We start from the raw sequence: 18,634 nt of genomic DNA, 5'->3' as shown, positions 1-18,634 counted from the left end.
CATTTCATTCCAGCGTTTTGTACATGTGGCTGTGGCACATCTAAAAACTGCAGGACAGTGGCCCTTAAGGACTGGAGTTTGACACAAAAATAAGGCGACCGATCTGCAACCGACAGTGTTCTGTTTGGTGTTTTTACGAACTTTTTTTGTGTGGGAAATGTTTTTGTGTGTGTGTTGATTCCTGTTGCACTTGACTGTNTGAAGCAACGCAAGTATAATATAAACAAACAAATTTAACTTTTTTAAACAGAACTAACAAAACGGCCCAACGTTTTGCAATACTTCTTTGGGTGAACAACCTTTTTTCACATGCATGAATACTTTCGATGTTGTACTGCGATATTCGTGGGTAAGATGAATTCTTGACATCGTGGACGAAGGTGAATGCGACCTTACCTGTTCTATGTCAGGGTTAGGTAGAGAGTGAGAGTAGCTGTAAGAGCTGAGAACGATGAATGAGAATGCAAGAGTTAAGAGGCACAGGAAGAAAGTTGTCCCCGGAGGATTGTGGGATACGTATTCTCTAAGGTTAGACCCCTGACTCATCCTCAGGCTTCCATGTACAGCTGGGGTGAGGGAAGCTGCAAACAGAAAAGTATGAAGTCATTGAAGCAGGTTTGACTAAATCTCTGCCACTGAATCCTTTGTAGACATCTCTGACCTCAAATGTTTTTTGCGGCCAGTTTTCTCAAGACAGGGATAGCTTTAATTGGGGCTATCCCTGCTTGCTCCAAGTATTAAAGTCATATGTCACATAATGCATTGTCAGCTCAATATTGTAAACTGCCACCTCAAAAACAACCACGGAAGCAGCATTATTTCAAGTTGGCCTCAAAAACAAAACTTAAATCAACAGGAATCAGGCTTCAAGAATTCAGGGCTTGTATGTGTCAGATTGTGAAGGACAGAGAATAAAAGCTATTGTATGCCAGCCATCAGTATTTCATCGCTTTAAAAGAGCAAACAACTCGCAAGACAGTTTTGATCATAGCTTCGTCAAAGATATTAAGACATAAAGAGATCACGTCAAGCTGTAGAAAACATGACATGTGGCTTTTACTTTTGTAGAACTTGATTTTTAAAACCGTATTCAGTATGAGTACATTGCTTGGAGACACCGATACTTAACGTCTGCTCTTATCCTTCTGTAGCAAAAAAAAAAACCTTCAGTAAAACAGCGTTTTTAATATTCCATCTCTGTTCTGGAGACGTTCTTGTCAAAACACTCGCCAACTCCACGAAGTGCTGTAAATGTTGCTAGCCAAGTAGCTTCGCATGACACTTCCATACCTTGAAACAGCGCCTTTATGTCATTCCAAATATCCGGATATCCTCTTTGAAAGGTATCAATAGAAAGTCGATTAAAAGTCTCGAGTTAAGCCTTCATATTAGCATGGCGAAATGGCAACTCAAACATCACGACAGTTTTCCAGTTTACGACCTTGCATTGCCATGACTACTTTGATTACGCAAGTCACGTGATCAGTCAATCCGTGTTCGTTTTCGATGAGATTGGAGAAAAGTCGCTGACAGATTTCAGCCAATAAACTAAAAGATTTACATGTACATCAAGTTAAAATATTGCTCAATATAGTTGTCCACAGTCTTTTATGACGTCCTAAGTCAGAGCCGCCATCTAGCAGAATATTTTAGAGCGCTTCACCCTTCAAACCTGCATCCGTTTTATTGCCAAAAGGTACCAAAACCTACATTAACCCCCCATTCTTTATTGTTCAGCAAATTGGACTGCGGATTGATTTTAATCAGTCCATAGGGATGAATTGACCGTCTCAATTGAATTGAGAAACTGATGAGGTAGTCCATGAACATGCTTTTCAGTAGGCAAATATTTGTGCATGCATCTTTCATTTAAACACGTCTCGCAGAACTCCGTTTTGTGCAAAAATTTTGTTTTCAGCTGCAAGCCATCCTTCCCTTATCTATAACTACGTATTCTTGCCTGGATGCTTTGGGTAGGTAATGAAATGCCCTGTACAGGTGATGCACGCACAAAATCCTAGGGGAAATTTAGAATGACCAAATAGCAGAATGCATAATTCTGGACAATAGGAAGAAGCTATAGAAGCCAAACGGGGACAACATGCAAATACGTCAGGAAGGGATTCAAACCCAAGACCTTCTTTTAAGTAGTGCAAAAAGAGAAATGCATTTCTGCAAAATCTGTTTAAAGACTCTTAATGAGTTTCACCTTTTGAATTTAATTACCAAAATACTTGAGAATTTAATTTACTGAGATGGTCCCATTTACTGACAAAATGTAAATAGAAACATTAAAAAGGTTAAAAAAAATATTCTTTAATTAAACATTTACACACACAAAAAAAAATCATGTTACAAATTTGTCATCAGAAACAGATCTATGTAAACGGCTCTTAAAGAGGAAAAAAAAAAAAAAACCCTGCAACAATCAAAGACTGTTTAGTTCCAGCTCATCATTTCCCTTTTTGTCATACAACCTTAAAGTTTGCACTAAGTACTTATTGGACCAATCAAGATGTCCAGGTGACTTTTATAGGCTTGAAAGCCCACACATCAGGGTGTCCCATGTGGTACAAGTCATCATAAGGAGAAGTGCTCCACTGGAAAGGTGGCACCTGGTCCCAGGTCGGCCCACTGACTGCCAACATGCCATACTCTCTGAACATTTCGTAGGAAGTCAGCTACAAGGGAACATGTAAAAATTGGTGAAAGACAGATAATGTCAGTTATTTTAATGTCAATCAAAATCTAAACACATGAAGTGGGATTTCAGAAAAAAAAAAAAAAAAAGACCTTCATGTCTGTTCCTCCATGCGGTCTCTGCTTTAAGGCACCAAATGGATACGTCCCATTAGCTGGGTTGAGGTCCGAACGAGCCGAGATTGCGTTCTCCCCATTCTGAGGCGGATCACATCCGTCACACTTTGACAATGGATCTGCTTTAAAGTTATTGTACCTAAAAAAAAAAAAAAAAAGAAATGCATACAAGCTATTAAACCCAAACCATCAGTAAATAAAAGAATGAAATTGTTTTGTAAACTTCACCTCATAAGGCGCACCATGGATTCCAAATCTATGACACGAGTCTGGTTTCTCTTGAATATCTGAGCCCGAGGATTCTGATCAAGAGAGAACCAGGGGCCGTATTTCTCCACCAGTTTATTGCAGCCACTGGCATTAAAGATCTCTACGTAGTACCTTTGGATGAGCAAGTATGGGCATAAATCAGAACAAACCACAAGCAATCATATATAGATGTTTCCCAACTGATTCTTACGGGATGTTGTAACTAGCCCAGTAACCTCTCTTCAGGAGCTCCTGAGTTTTATCTCTGTATACAACAAGCCCCCTGCAGAAATGCAAGATAAACACACTCATTTTAAATAGATCAGAAGGAAATGGTTTAAAAAAAAATCAGATCCAGGTGAGTAAAAAAAAAAACTCACGGAATTTGTTCCAACACAACAAGGAGGCCATCTTTAATGGCCGTCTCTCCTGGAGTGAAGAGGTTATAATCCACAATCATCCACTGGTTGTTGTACCTATGAACACAGACGACAGACTGGAAGGTACACAGACCTTTGAGCAGACAGACTGCAAAGATTTACATTTATCTAGCAAAGGCCTGTGTGACCGATCCTCAACTAACTGCTTCAGCAATTCACAGATGCACATGATCAGTCTGAGAAACCTGACCTCAAATACTCATGTGACTTTACATCACAGTCAGCTGTTTTAAGCCATAATTCCACATGACTGGGCACCGTTTTATTTCATATGCTAGAAAGTATTGTTTTATTACTCAAATACAATTTTAGTTTTGCAGCAGTGATGTGAAGGCATGGGCTACAATAGACATTCAGGCTATTACAAAAGGGAAAAAGTGCCACAGTGTCAAACAAGTTACAATTAAAATAAATCAAATTAAATATGTCAATTTACGAAATGCATAATAAATTGACTATGCTTAAAACTTATTAAAAATGTTAAGTTCTTTTAGAAGCTATACATTTATACAAAATTACTGTACATTCTTTTTTATATAATCCATTGTCACACTGAAGCATGCAATAATCACCGTTATCCTTTTTGCTTTTGGACCCTCATACTTTATGTCATCAGAGTCGTGTCGACTCATTTCTCTCTAAAGTGCTACACTCCAGAGTAAAAGTAAAACAGAAACTGATTGCAAACCACATTTTTAAAATACAAGCAAAAGAAACCAAGTCTTGCCATTTAGAACACATCGTTGGTGGGTTCTTCATTTCCATTTGTAAAACTCACGTTCCACTGTTGTACTTGCTGAATATCTCTGCCCACTCATGGCCTGTAGTCGCCAACCGATTAGCAACGATGTTCCGCAGCCATTCCATTACAGTTCCTGTCGGCTGGACAAACTTCCAGAGAGCAGGGTTGTTGTTGCCAATGGTGGTTTCTAGTGTAACCTGCAGGCACAAGATGGCTTTAAAGGACAGAATATGAATAAATATATATATATATATACACACACTCACACTGGAAAGTTTAAGTCAGAATAGTTTTATCACCAAGGCAAATTCTCACCAAACCGCTGCTTAAGATGTAAAAGTCATCTCCAGAAAAGATGGATCCAGGATATGATGAGAAGGCCTGAATTCGTCCAGGAAGAGGATCGTTTTCTTCAAAATTAGAGAAAATTATAGAAGTTTTATATTCTTTCAAAGAACACATGCTTTCTAACTTGCACCTCGCAGATTTAAGCATTTAAATTAGAAGAGACTCAACTTGTGTTAATGTATCAAATGAAATCCATCAGATTGGAAGGTAGGCACTTAATGCCAACATGTATAAAATAAGTTATTCAACGCATCTTTATAGCTCATTTGAGGTAAATGTGTACCTTTGACATGTACAAATAGCTATGCATAAAGATTTATAGAAAATTTAAACTTGTTTATTCAAATTTGCAGTCATTTCACATCATGACATAATTAAACCTTTATTCTGGCTCTTCAAATAGTTCCCAACATGCACAGTAAATACAATTACCTTCCCTGAACACTCCTAGATCTTGAAATTAAAGGTTTTTATACATTTACTTTTAAACTTTATTTACTACACATTGCTGATATTTTACTCCAAACAGGGAACCTTGCCATGATCAACAAACAGAACCAGTAGATTTAATACCCATTAATTACAACTTAATGTTGACTTTACACAAAAAAAAAAAATGTAATTTTACATACTGGGGTAACATTTCCTTTTTATAATCATTAAATTTTGTTGGAAGCCACACAAATATTCAGTTTCACTCTGAGGTTTAGACCGTAATGAATGAAAATACATTTTCAGCCGTACCTAGAGGAGACGTTTTGAAGGCGAAGATGTACTTCTTCATAATGCGCAGCATGGCCTGGTAAGTGTTCCAGGTGTCATGTGACACCAGCAGATCTTTGTTGTTTGGCAGCAGTTTAATGAGCGCAGAGCAGGAGCCAGAACCAAGGGTGCGAGTTTTGCTGGATTTATTCAGCACCGACTCCAAGTCTTCAAGATCTCCACCCATCTGGAAGAGTCTGGTTGTGAAGAGAAGCAGTGGAAAATGTGAGATAACATAAAAAGTTGGTCATCTTGGCTCAGATTTGATCAGTAAAAGCCAAGAGCTTACAAGAAGCCAAGTGGCTTGAGGTTGAAGCGCGTAGTGGGAAAGTACAGCTGGTCATAGAAGCTGTCTTCAAGACCTTTAATCTGCAGCAGCGCCAGATGCACCTGAAAAGCAGAGACGAATGCCAAAACAAGTCTAAAAGCAACAGGAATAGTACAAATATTGATCATTACCTGGTGCCAGTAGGGTGAAGTCGGCTGCTTCTCCACTTGATCTTGAACCCACTGAAGGTTGGCCGAGATAAAAGTCTGAAGGCGCTCACAGTAAGCAGATTCAGATATGATGGGCCCACAGTAACCCATCAGAGTGTTCACCCAGTGTTTAGACATGAGCTGAAACAAAAATATGCAAAATAGTTGGACAAGACAAAATATCTGACCTTTTGTCTGAAAGAGGGCCAAGCTTACCTCAGAAGTGACTGAAGCCTCGACGGCACCAGCAGCATAAGCTTGGATGCTGTCATTGTACCGGCTGCTGGTGGTGACCTCCAAAAAGGACCAGCTGACATGAGAATGAATGGAAATATAACAGTTGCACTTAAAGATCTTCCTACTTGGTCAAAAATTAAAACATTTCCATTTACCCGTCTGCAACAACCCCTTGCGCCCCACATCTGGGTGACATTTTAAGCAACTTCAAACTAGTTCTTATAAGAAAAAGGGATTTATCAATTTTTAAACATCTTAACTGTGACATTTGAGTCAAGGTTCTAATTTTGAGGAATCATGCAGTGGTGTCAAACTCCAGTCCTCAATGGCCACTGTCCTGCCATTTTTAGATGTGCCACAGGTACAAAACACTGCGGTAAAATGGCTTAATTACCTCCTTGTGTAGGCAAGTTCTCCAGAGCCCTGCTAATTACCCAATTATTCTATTCAGGTGTGGTGCAGCAGAGGGACGTCTAAAAGTTGCAGGACAGTGACCCTTTGAGGACTGCTTTTATTTACATGCAGCAAAAAAATCTTTACACACTTTACATTTGATGTAAAGGCCCAGCTTTTACTACAAATAAAAACTTGTCAGGCATATTTGTTTTAGGATAAAAAAAAGATTGAATTTAAATCTACATGTAGTTTTTAATTGAACGACTGTATTTTGGGCTTTAAGTCACAGTCCAAACTTTGAAGAGATGCTATAAAGAAAATGCTTGTTTTCAATCTTCAGGAGACTTGTCCACTTGCAGCCAGATTACCTTATCGGATGACTTTATATTTTGATCATTTTCTTAACTTTCGCAAACGGGCAACATTTATTGCAAAAATATATTCAAAAACTTTCAGTTTTCTCTACATTTTCACAGCAAAATTCATTGCTGCGCAGAAATGTACTCCTGATTTGCTTCTTTTTATTTTATTTTTTTTATTAAAGTTTTCTACCAAACTATAAGAAAGAAACTACGCCTGACTCGATCTGTGTATTTGAACTCACCCGGTTGTTTTGATGTCATCTGTGAAGTTCGCCCAGGCAACAAAATCTTCGCGATAACCGTCGACGATCGTCAGCTGCCCGGTATATTTGTCTATGATCGCTGTTTGGATTTCATTTCCAGCGGACGCACAAAAGCAACACAATCCGATTAAAGTAGCAAAGAAACTGAACGTCTTTGAGGGAGTTCCAGGGACAAACATCTTGTTGTGCCTGGACGCCATGTTTCAGTGAACAAGTCACATGACAGCAAGTGATTTTAAACACTTTGCTGGAACGTTTCAGTTTCAAAGTAAAAGTCTGTGTTTCTTAGGCGTAACTTCCTGAAGGACTTTTGTGGGCATGTCCCCACCAATATTTCCTGCACCTTTTTTTCTTTAGTTGCCTGAATCTATTTGCAGATAGTAACTCGCCAGCAGCTGTACGCTGTATTCAAAGCATTAACAGCCAGTTAATGTTTTTTTTGTTTTTGTTTTTTGTAAATGTCATTGTAAAACGTAAGTGGTAAGTCCGTTCATTGAAACTCCAGTCCTCAAAGGCCGGTGTCCTGCAACTTTTAGATGTGCCTCTGCTGCACCACACCTGAATAGAATAATTAGGTCATTAGCAAGGCTCAGGAGAACTGATCAACACAAGGAGGAGGTAATTAAGGTAATTAAGCCATTTCATTCCAGCGTTTTGTACCTGTGGCTGTGGCACATCTAAAAACTGCAGGAGTGGCCCTTAAGGACTGGAGTTTGACACAAAAATAAGGCGACCGATCTGCAACCGACAGTGTTCTGTTTGGTGTTTTACGAACTTTTTTTGTGTGGGAAATGTTTTTTTTTGTGTGTTTTTTTTTTGTGTGTGTGTGTGTTGATTCCTGTTGCACTTGACTGTCATTTTTGCTCTGTGCTCCCCGGGCTGCTGTTTATTGGTTGCCATGGCAACGAGTCTGCTCGTGACTTTAAGCTGACAGAATGAGATAAAAAATAAAATACAGTCACCCGTTTGTATGCATTTTTCTCCTGGACAAATTGCATCATTTGTTCGTAAGAACTTGGCAATATTCAGAGCAATCATCAAATAGGATGAAATATTTCATAAAGCCCCATAGTCTGTTAAATGACTCCGACAGCGACAGTCAAGTGAAATTTAATTATTTGGCCAATATAAAAGAGAAATTCGCTGTGTACTGACAGAAACCAAAATATTTACATATTTATATGCACAGAAGATATACATATCCAAACATCAGCATCTCAACTTTAAGCCACATTTTATAGAATCCAGTAATATCGATGGTCACTCTATTCACCAACTGCCCCAACCAGACCCAAAAAAGTTTTAGTCTCCTTAATATTTGCTATAATAAAGACACATCATATCTCATCTGCTGTGTGTAAGTCAGCAGGGAAAAGGTTTTGCCAACCAGCTGAGGGACAGCTGTGGGGTCAGAATCACATAATTGAAAAATACAAAGTTTGCACTGACAAGAATTAATTTGGTTACACAGAAGTTACCTATTCTGCTTTTGAAATGTTTAATAACATTTTGATTGTTACAGAAACTCATCTTGTTTACGTTTTTAGCACTTGATAAAATCAGACAATAAAAGGCAACTATGTGATAATTCTTCACAAAAAAAATTACTGAATTATGAAACTGCTTTCATGTTTTACAATATGACTGAAAAGTTCCTTTATCAGTAATTTCATCACCAAGTGAAAGACATTATATAAATTAATTAGATTACTTCCGTTTTAACATATTTATATTTCGTAGTATGTTTAATTTAGATTATTTTCGAAAGGTACTATTAATTAGATAAGCCTTATCAGGACATATACCCTAATTTATTGAATAAGACTGTCTGGCATTCACATGGAAGTTTTGGCATTATTCTTAGCACTTAAAAAGAAAAGGTCTTCCAGTTACTGTGGGTGCGTCAGCGGCCCCCAGCTCCTCCTCGCCCCACCAACGTGCAACACAAAGTTACATCCATGCTGTCTTTTAACCATGGGAATTTCATCTCTTTTTCGGGATCCGGATATTTTGACAGTACTAAGAAAACAACCCTGCTCTTTCGGCTACCAAACAGTTCTCCTATTCACATTGCTGTAGATATATGCATTACATAAAACAATAGAGAAACAAGCAATAAAGAGAGAAATAGCAAGCAATGACATAAAAGTTTCTATCATTCCACTTATCGAACTGGCTTAGTTGCAACTGATACATCAACAACCTTGGTTGGCAAGTAATAAATGACAAACGACAATCAACATGTAGACATTTATGTAAAACTATTTCATACAAAAACATAGTACAGTCACAGTAATAATCTTTGTAAAATTATTGCCATATGTTTGTTTGTCTCTAGTCAGGTCTCCTTTATTTTTCATAGTCCAAATCTCTCCTGGTCATGATTAGGTCCACCTCAGTGTTCAACTCCCCCATCGGTTTCCATCGACTCCAGAATTCCTTCCATGACTTCTGCTTTTCGTCTCTTCTTTGGTAGATCACCATGGAAATGTTCGGCCGTTTTCTGTCTCAATGTTTCCACCGTATCCTCAGCATCAGCCCATTCCAGCACGAGACGCCTCCCGTACAGATGGGTACTGTGGCAGAGTGCAGCGAAGGCTTTCTGCAAAGAAAAGACCATTTGTAAACATGCTTACTACACTTAAGCACATTCAGGATTTTAGTTCTTGAATTATGTTTCTGAGAATGTGCATCATAGGAAAAGAAACCTTAGCATCCCGTTTGGTGAGGAAATCAACAAAGGCAAAGCCCCGATGGTTCCCTGAGCCAGCTGCTTTCTTTGGAAGACGGACAGTCTTCAGCTCCCCAAATGTACTGAAGATATGAGGGAAATAATTTGTCAGCACCAAACAAGACAAGCAGAGTAAATACAAAGGCCGAAGGAGTCGCTTGCGTGGTACCAGAAAAGCTCCCGAATTTCTCTGACGGTGGCTTGGAAGGGAACATTGCGGACAAGAATCTTGGAGCCTGTTTGCTTCTTCTCAGCTTGCTTCTTTTTGCGAGACACCTCAGCAGTTCTGCGCACAAAGGTAACACAACTGAGTAAATAGCGACTTCACACGGTTCATATTTCCTAGGAATGTATGTTCCATTGAAAGGAGCAACTTACCTTGTGGCTCTTTCAGAAATCTTCACCTCTAACTGATGATCATCCACCATGCAGTGCTGAAAGAGAGGAGTGAGCGCACACAAGTTAGCCCAAATTCAGACCGTGCAGTTGGCAAGTGGAACCGGTTCACTGAGAATACAGCAAGGGTACCTGCAGTTGCCTAAGAGCCTTCTGTGCTGCCTCCACTGTCTGATATTGAACAAAACCGTAACCCATGGACAACACGTTACCTGCAAGTTCAAACTACAGGTTACCTATTGATATCACTGAGGATCAGGGCAATAAAACTCAAAGAAGAAAAATTGTAGTAGGAAAAGATAAATTGCCAAACATGTTTTGAATATTAACATAGAAATTTTAAAAGTAACTCTTTTTTTAAATTACCTCCAATAGCAATTTTTCTATGTTCATTAAAATATAATAGCATTATCATTTTCAGCTTGTTTTTCTGGAAGGTTTCCCCTCTTTTGTCTGGGGAAAACAAAAAGATGCAAAAACAGAGCATACTAACACCAGAAAACTGCTGAAGGAATTCAGATGGTGCCCTCTACTGGCCAGGCCCGTAACAATGCTTTTGATGCAAAGTTAAGCCTGAAATGTGTCTGCTTTGGTCTTTGAAGCTCATAAGTTTTAAATACTTACACCTATTAGCATTTTTCAAATGATCACATCAGCAAGCATGCCAATATTAGCATATTTGCTATAAATAGCAAACATTACATGTTACGCTAAATTTTAGGGATGCACGGGAAATGCATATATAACATTGATGTCAAATGCTGCCTGTCAGTAGCCAACAATATTAACTAACCTAAGTTTGGTAAAATGCTACCATTTGTTAATCTGCCATTATTATTCAAAATGCTACAAGTAATATTATAGAAAAAAGTAGCTAACATGATTTGCTATGCTAACAGCAGCTTACACTGGCTAAAATGCTAAGACAAGGCTTTCAAACATACAAACACTGTACTAATTTTTAAACAGTGCGGTCACAGCATCATGCTGTGGGGCTACTGCCAGTCAAACTCAGCCAACGAGGACAGTCAAGGTGTGTTTGTGTAAACATCTGAACATAACTTCGTGTGCCTTAATGCAACCTAAATCAGTTCTAATATAAATTTAAGAGTATTTGTGTTTCTAACAATGGACTTTAACATGCTTCACTCTTATATAAACATTTGAAAGCCCTGTTATCATTACTGATCAATTAGTGGGATGGGGACATCACTGTTAGGGCTGAATCATAGAGATAATGTTTATGTTTAAGCCAAATATTTCAAATAAAATAAAAGTTCACAAAAATGAAGGTCTTAGAGAATCAGTCCTTTGTCAAAGTAGGATTCAAGTTATAATGTGAAATACCTGATTTATCTCTCTTCTTGGAAATACTGCAAGACTTGACCGTTCCACATTTGGAGAAGATCTGCAGTAAATAAAGACAATAGGATAAAGCATCTTATTTATTTACTGTTTGTTTTAACAGTTATGAGAGATGACTCACCTCCTGTAGCTTTTCTTCTGTTGTGCTGAAATTCAGATTCTTTATGAAAAGTGTAGAACCCGGCACAGCTTCTTCTTCATCTTCTTCTTCTTGCTCATCCTCCTCTTTCTTTTTCTCTTTATTCACGGTCTTCTCTTTATCTGATATCAAATTTTTTTTGGTAATGTTTATTTAGCTAGATATATATTATGAAAACAAATACATTTTCAGAAAACAATAGAACCTAAAGGTTGTCTAGAGTGTAGACAGTTCTACCTGTTTCTGGTTTGGCAGCTGTGAACACCCCAACAGGAGCCCACTCCAAATACAGAGGCACATGGTGGAACTAGGGTTTAAGAAAAACAAAACCAAACACATTGTGCATGACTGATCAAAATAAAATGGCATGTAAAACTCATTCAGCTGCATAAAGAACTTTGGATTGTTTTGTTGTTGAAATGTGCAATATAAATAAACTTGGCTTGCCTTACTCTGATACCCCTAAATAAAATATACTGCAAACATCTTCCCCCAGAAGCAACCTAATTAAAACTGGAATATTAACGAAAGGTGATTCTATTCACTCAAGAGGTCTGAATATAATTGTCAGTCTCAATTTTCAAACTTGTATTTATATATGTAAAAAAAATTATAAAAAATCGTTCATCATCTTCATTCCACTCCACAATTATGCACCACTTTTTGGATCCTTTCAGCTAAAATCAATAAGTGATAGATGTGTGATGTAGTGTCGTAATGTGTCAAAATGTGAAAAGGTTAAAGGTGTAAGAGTATTTTGGTAAGGCGTTGTAACTGAAAGGTCTTGCACACCTTGCTGTAAGCTAGCCTGGCGAAGGCTCGCTTGGCTTCGGTTGGCTCCAGGAATTCAATGATGGCGGTGAGACCTGAAGGTGGCAGCAGAACTCGACCCAAAGAGCCGTGAGGCGAGAAAAGTTCTTCCAGCTCTGTCGTCGTCACTCCAGCAGGAAGGTTTTTTACCAGGATCACAGTTGTACTCCTCACTGCTGCTGCCTGTACAAACATAACTAGATGTCAGCAGACATGTATGGATGAAGTATACCTAATCTGAGATTTTGTTCTCATAATTACTTGACTGAAGGAGTCTAGACAAACACTGTTGTCCAGCAGGAACTGTCGGGTCTCCTGGACAATCTCAGTTTCTCCAAGAGCCATCCGCACTGCAACACTTCCCTTTGACTCCTTTGGAAGATAATACAAAAATCTGTTTTGTTCATGCTAAGCAACTAATATAAGGATGTGGCATAAAACCCTCAAACGTAGGCTCACTCACATGGTCTAAGACTTGGCTTTTTGTGGCGTTATATTTTTCAGCAATGGCATCGGCCACTGCACTTGTACCCAGAAACAAAGAGTTCCAGTTGTGTGAACTGGAAAGACAAAGAAAATTAGCGTGCAATTTAAAACAGCAACCAAAAAAAAATAAAAATACTGAAAACGGCATATTATATTGTTACTTACCTAGAACTCGAAGCTTTATTTTTAGCATCCTTCTGTCGTTTATATGATGAAGAACCAGGACCACCAGATTCTGAAGACTCAGACTTTTCCTTCTTCACAGTGGAGGGAAGAACATGAAGCATTCTACCCTAAAACCACAGGAAAAAACAACACATCCACTCACTAAAATTTAGAATCAGAAAACTTAGAGATCTTTCATAAACAACAGATTTTTACACTTTCGCAATGCCAAAAAGCAAAATTTTAAGACACTATTTTCCACAAAAAATAAATAGTTAAGAGTCAGACCTCCCTAAAACAAACACTTTTGCCATATGTGGATGACCATGTTCAAACATAAATGCCTGTCTGTAGCTGTGAACAAACGAAAAATTTTGTAAAAAGATCCTCTGTCAAGGAGAGTTTTTGAGCTTCATGAAAGTAAATAGATAAAGAGGGCAGATTTCTGCCCACATACAAAAAAACAAGCAGTCTCTCAACAACTCACAGATAAAAACAGCAGTTTATGCTAAGACGGATAGATCCAGTGGAGTAAGACAATCAAGGATACTGTTTGTGAGACTAAAGTGTTTCAGGTGTCAACATTTTATACTTTACTGTATTTTTTTAATGTTTACATGTCTGCCGACATCAAGATCCCAACTCTTTCCTATTATATGTTTATCCTCAGAGTAGCTGCAGAAGAAATTCTTTTTTTCTCTCTGAGTTCGAACCAAATTAATTAGTAAGTAGATCAATTAAATCCTCACAATTACAACACTGACTGATTACGTGCTGAAAAGTGGGACTTTCAGCTGCTTCCATTCACTGCCGCTGTGTTTACATGGCCACTGCATGATAAGAAAAGTCTGTCTACCACAGTAACAAATGCTGGTCAAGAACAGAGCCAATATTACAAAGTCTGAGTTCTCATATAATCCAACATCTCTGAATAATTTCTCATGTACATCTTTTTATGAGCATGAGGAAAACGTAAAGACTTTATCATCATTGTCCTCTTTTGGGCACTGATGCCTCAATTCAGAGTCCTGTCTATAACATTCACTGTCCTGCAACTTCAGTTGTGTTTTCTGCTGCCTTATGATCACATTTTTGCTTGATGCTTTAAAAAAACAACATATTTCTCAGTTTTAGACATGGAAAATAAATGTAATCATCATCTGTCTGTAAACAACTGAAGAAGAAAAAGCATAAAATTCCCTCCTCCCAAAAAAACAGCTCATATATAAGTCCTAATCATTTTTTTTTTTTAAAAGTAACAAACAAATACCTGAAATATATGTCCATCCAACTTCGCAAGAGCTACCACAGCATTTTCTGGTATCATGTAGGTAACAAAAGCAAATCCTTTAGGTTTCTTGGTCAGGTTGTCAATAGGGAAGAGGATCTCAGATAAAGGACCTATAAAGTACAAAGAATCAGAAAACATCTAGCTGAGGAAAAAATATATTAGCAGGCAGAATTTAAATAATTATATGTGTACTGTGTGTTCTTTAACTCACCATATTTAACGAAAAGCTCTTTCATCTCTTCTTCTGTGCAGGTGTAGGGAAGGTTTCTGATGAAGAGTCGACCAGACTCTGAAACATCCTCCTCTTCCTCGTCCTCCTTCAGCTTCCTGGTGAAGTTTCTGTCAATTTCTTTGTCATTTTTGTTCCTCTTGCTTTTCGCCCCCGATGAATCAACGCGGAAGACTTCGATGTAACGACCTCCTGGAAAGCAAGCAGCGCTGCTGTTAAACCAAGACTACGCTCAGATAAACTGATGCAGAATCACAAATAAGCTCGTGTGAGTGTACGGACATACGGGTAAACATGGAAAACATATTACAGGGTGTGTTTAAGCTATTTGGACTTCTAGATCTTGAAAATAGATTTTGAAAACAGCACAAAATCTACTTCATATAAACTAAACAAAAACAGAAGAAAAAACCTTTTAAAGTTAAATTTAAATGTTCTGATAAGAATAAAAGTAGGAAAAGCCCACATTTCTTTAATTCATTTAAACCGGCTAAAATAACACACAGGTGTATCACATGAAGCCCAGATAATTATACAAAACTTTGAGTGTTTGGTATGAATAGAAAACTTCTAAATGGATATAGAGTCTATTTATGTATTAGTACATTTTATTTGTTTATTTAAGGATCCCCACTAGTTTCTGCCATATTCGAGACTGTTCTTCTTGGGGTTGACCCACAAACATTTCAATAAAATTATACTCTTATAAAGCTCACAAAAAGCTCTTTTTAGTGGGAATAAAAACTGTTTTACTACCGTTCCAGCCCAAAATGATTGAACTTACTCTTCAGCAAGCTCCACAGTCATATTCCACAGCATAAAATAAAAAACAACAACTAAACAATAGATAGAGGTGAATAGTGATGAGACGGGCTCTTTATCTTAACAATTCAGGATCCACAAACAAGTCTTGCATTGAGTCAGATGACAAGCTGATGGATCCAGGTTTTGCCTGGAAAAAAGACTTCATGGTACATCACTCTTAAATGACAGGAACCAGTTTGTTTTGTCTTGAGAAAACTCTCAGAGACGGCAAACACCACCCGTTTGTATACTGTATTGGTGGTGATTAATACAATCTTAATAGTTCCAAATTACTTACTTATTTATTGACTTCTTACCTATGTAGTCTTTGTTCTTCTTCAGAGCTTTCTCCACCTCCTCATCAGAGTGCAAGTCCACATACACATAACCTGAAGGAGCCACATGAGCTTGTTTGACATACGGATCTTCACATTGTTCATACAGAAACCATATATACATATAATTTAATTAAATTTTTTAATTGTATTTTTTTTCACACACACCGGTTCTGTTTCCAGTTTCGTTCCTCCCGATCCTGATGGCTGCAGGCCTCAGTGGAGTCATGAACTCTCGGATTTGTTGCTAACAGAATTTAACATGAAAAAAGTGGAATAACAATTACGGCCTGTTTTTAAAGCAAGACAGCGCTGGTGATGCGGTTTATCTCACCTCTTTTACATTAAATGGGACGCCTCTTAGCTTCACTGTGAAATCTGTCGTCGGCTCCATCTGAACAAAGAAATCTGGTTTTGAACACATGAGTTCAACCAAGTGATTATGTCTAAGGTGTCGTTTCATCTAAATATACCTCCTCTTGGGCACTTTGTTTCTTATTCCCAGCGAAAGGTTTAGGCTTTGAGATGTTTTCTCGTTCACCACTCTCATAGGCGCTGTCCCCATGCTGAACAGGACCCTCCTCCTCCTCTTCATCAGCTTCATTCTCTTCGTCACTCTCCTCCATAGTTTGAGCCACCTTGGAGCGCAGGTAGTCTTTATCCGACAGGCCGGACTTCAGGGCTTCTTTAGAGGAAACTAAAAGCACAAAAATCTTCAAATTCTACTTGAACAATACAACTGGACTATTTGTACTAAATTTCAGGAGGAAAAAAGAAACAACCAACCCTTATCTTCATCATCATCATCATCATCATCATCATCATCATCATCGTGCTTCTCATCCTCTGACTCGTCTGAATCAAAGTTAAGGTAATCATCAGGGGCAGGCTTTTTCTTCTTCTGCTTTTGTACGCCTCCGGAGTCAGCCGGATCCTGAGCCATGTCATTTGCCCAGGTCTGGGCCTGGCTGCGGTTCTGATGCACTGATAGAAACTCATTGAATCCATCTTCTGCCTCCAGCTGACCGAGCACAAGAAAGTGAATAGAAAAAAAAAAATATTCTAACAACAGTTAACAAAAGAGTCACAAAGTGCTCAATGTTAGTGAGTGCTAACATACTACTACTGTTTAAATTGTTTCTACATCTAAAATCTACAAGTAAGAAAAATAGCTTAAACATTGTCATTTGATTTGTCTTTTTAACACATTTTTATATTTAATAGCTACAGTGTAACTGGAAACACAGTTGTTTTTTTACTCACATTTCCCAGTGCACTGCTGGTTTCCTTTTCCCCCGTCTTTGTCTGAATTTCAACACAAACAAACGTACAGTACAGTTTATTCTGACAATGTTTCACAAATTAGAGATGCACCAATAGATTGGCTCTGACCAGTGATTGGCAGATTAAGTAATCGTCCTGTTTATGAGAAGCATCACAAATAAAAACTGAATCCCTTCAAATGTTCACTGAAAACTGCTTCCTTTCTGAAGGAAGCAGGAAAAATGTGTATTTTTTCCTTTAAAAAAATTTGTTTGGTGATTGTTGCTTTACTTGTGCATCCCTTACTATGACATGTTTTTCCTTACGAAGGAAATCTTCTGCAAAGATTCAGCTTTCTTAACAAAGACATTTCATAAAACTGAATTTGGGGATGGCAAACTTTTCATTTTGTATTCTGATTTATTGAGATGCAACAATAGTTGTTGAATTAAATGAGCATATATGTGTAATAGTCATTAGAAACGAAGTCAAATCTGGCCTGTAATCTGTATTAGCCAGTGAAAGCCAGGCAGGTTTGATTGGGGTGTTTTCTCCAGGTTCCTGTCTGAAATGCCCTCTTACCTTCTTTGTGTCTGTGGTGGAAGAAGCAGCAGAGGGTTTATCCTGCTCTGAGCTCTGGGTGTGCTTACTCCAGGCTTTTCCTTTAGTGGGATCTCCAAACGCTTTACACATCTCCACCTAAACGTAGACGAACACCGTGCGTGCATGAATTATAACAAACAACATATATAACACACCTATCTTCTCTTTAGGGTTGATGAAAATCTCACCGTTACTCTGGATGTGTCCACAAAGCTCTTGTTGAAATGTTTCAGCGCTCTGCTCGCATCCTCCTCGGATTTGAAGCCCACGAAGCCAAACTTTCGGAACTTTCCCTCTTTGGTGAACTTCAGAGAGCAGTCTGTGACGGTCCCGAAAGCAGCAAACATCGACCTGAACCTCTCCTCCTTCAGCTAAACACAAGAAAACATCATCAGACCATCTAAAGCTGATGTTTTTATCTATATTTAACAGAACGCGTTCTTACTTACCCCATTAGGCAGGTTTTTAACGATGAGTCTTGACATGGTTGTTGTTGTAACTCGACTAAAACAGTCGGTATAAAGGTTTTAAATAAATGTCAACAAACCAGCGTGGACAGGACATCTACATCGCCATATTGACATGAGGAGGAAGGGATTCATCCTCTTCCTTTTTTTGCTTCTCTGTGGTTCGGCGGTGGTTACCGCCACCTGTTGGTCTGAGGGAGACACTACACGCTCAACGACCCCTTTCGCTCCCAGAAAACAAATTCAAACCCATTTTGTGGTCCTCCAAATCAATTCGGTTCCAAAAGAATACTTTATTGATGCCATGAGGGTGGGGCGGGTAGATATAAGTAAATTACATTGAATTAATTACCTCTTCCGTTTCATCAGGGTCCTGATTATGGAGAGAATTTTACAAAAAAAAAAGGAAAGAAAATGGGCAAAACCTTCAGTCCCTAGATTTGTAAAGCAGATAGAG

At 38.3% G+C, this 18,634-nt stretch overlaps 2 protein-coding genes across 2 annotated transcripts; both read right to left on the bottom strand.

The window, feature by feature from the left end:
- Nucleotides 1-2,295: 2,295 nt before the first annotated feature.
- Nucleotides 2,296-7,299, bottom strand: LOC103142907 (putative phospholipase B-like 2). The gene is made up of 12 exons (XM_007559207.2): nucleotides 7,073-7,299; nucleotides 6,052-6,145; nucleotides 5,818-5,976; nucleotides 5,648-5,748; nucleotides 5,341-5,555; nucleotides 4,564-4,658; nucleotides 4,285-4,445; nucleotides 3,447-3,542; nucleotides 3,278-3,349; nucleotides 3,046-3,198; nucleotides 2,794-2,956; nucleotides 2,296-2,681 (listed from the first exon to the last, which is right to left on the bottom strand). Exons 1-12 carry the CDS (start codon nucleotides 7,291-7,293, stop codon nucleotides 2,511-2,513), a joined length of 1,701 nt encoding a protein of 566 aa, XP_007559269.1. The 5' UTR covers nucleotides 7,294-7,299; the 3' UTR covers nucleotides 2,296-2,510.
- Nucleotides 7,300-9,236: 1,937 nt separating this feature from the next.
- On the bottom strand, nucleotides 9,237-18,318 carry rbm19 (RNA binding motif protein 19). Its single transcript, XM_007559206.2, has 23 exons — nucleotides 18,160-18,318; nucleotides 17,899-18,081; nucleotides 17,690-17,806; nucleotides 17,108-17,149; nucleotides 16,631-16,865; nucleotides 16,318-16,541; nucleotides 16,179-16,238; nucleotides 16,013-16,091; nucleotides 15,827-15,898; nucleotides 14,688-14,897; nucleotides 14,456-14,586; nucleotides 13,186-13,313; nucleotides 12,998-13,094; nucleotides 12,796-12,906; nucleotides 12,517-12,717; nucleotides 11,962-12,031; nucleotides 11,707-11,846; nucleotides 11,568-11,628; nucleotides 10,353-10,432; nucleotides 10,203-10,258; nucleotides 9,994-10,110; nucleotides 9,802-9,907; nucleotides 9,237-9,695 (listed from the first exon to the last, which is right to left on the bottom strand). The coding sequence occupies exons 1-23, from the start codon at nucleotides 18,193-18,195 to the stop codon at nucleotides 9,489-9,491; spliced, it is 2,763 nt and encodes a 920-aa protein (XP_007559268.1). The 5' UTR covers nucleotides 18,196-18,318; the 3' UTR covers nucleotides 9,237-9,488.
- Nucleotides 18,319-18,634: the final 316 nt, after the last annotated feature.

This window comes from Poecilia formosa, unplaced genomic scaffold (genome assembly GCF_000485575.1).
Source record: "Poecilia formosa unplaced genomic scaffold, Poecilia_formosa-5.1.2 Scaffold103, whole genome shotgun sequence".
In the NCBI taxonomy this organism is placed as follows: domain Eukaryota; kingdom Metazoa; phylum Chordata; class Actinopteri; order Cyprinodontiformes; family Poeciliidae; genus Poecilia; species Poecilia formosa.
The sequence above is the reverse complement of the archived record's forward strand: the minus strand, read 5'-3'. Positions and strand labels throughout refer to the sequence as shown.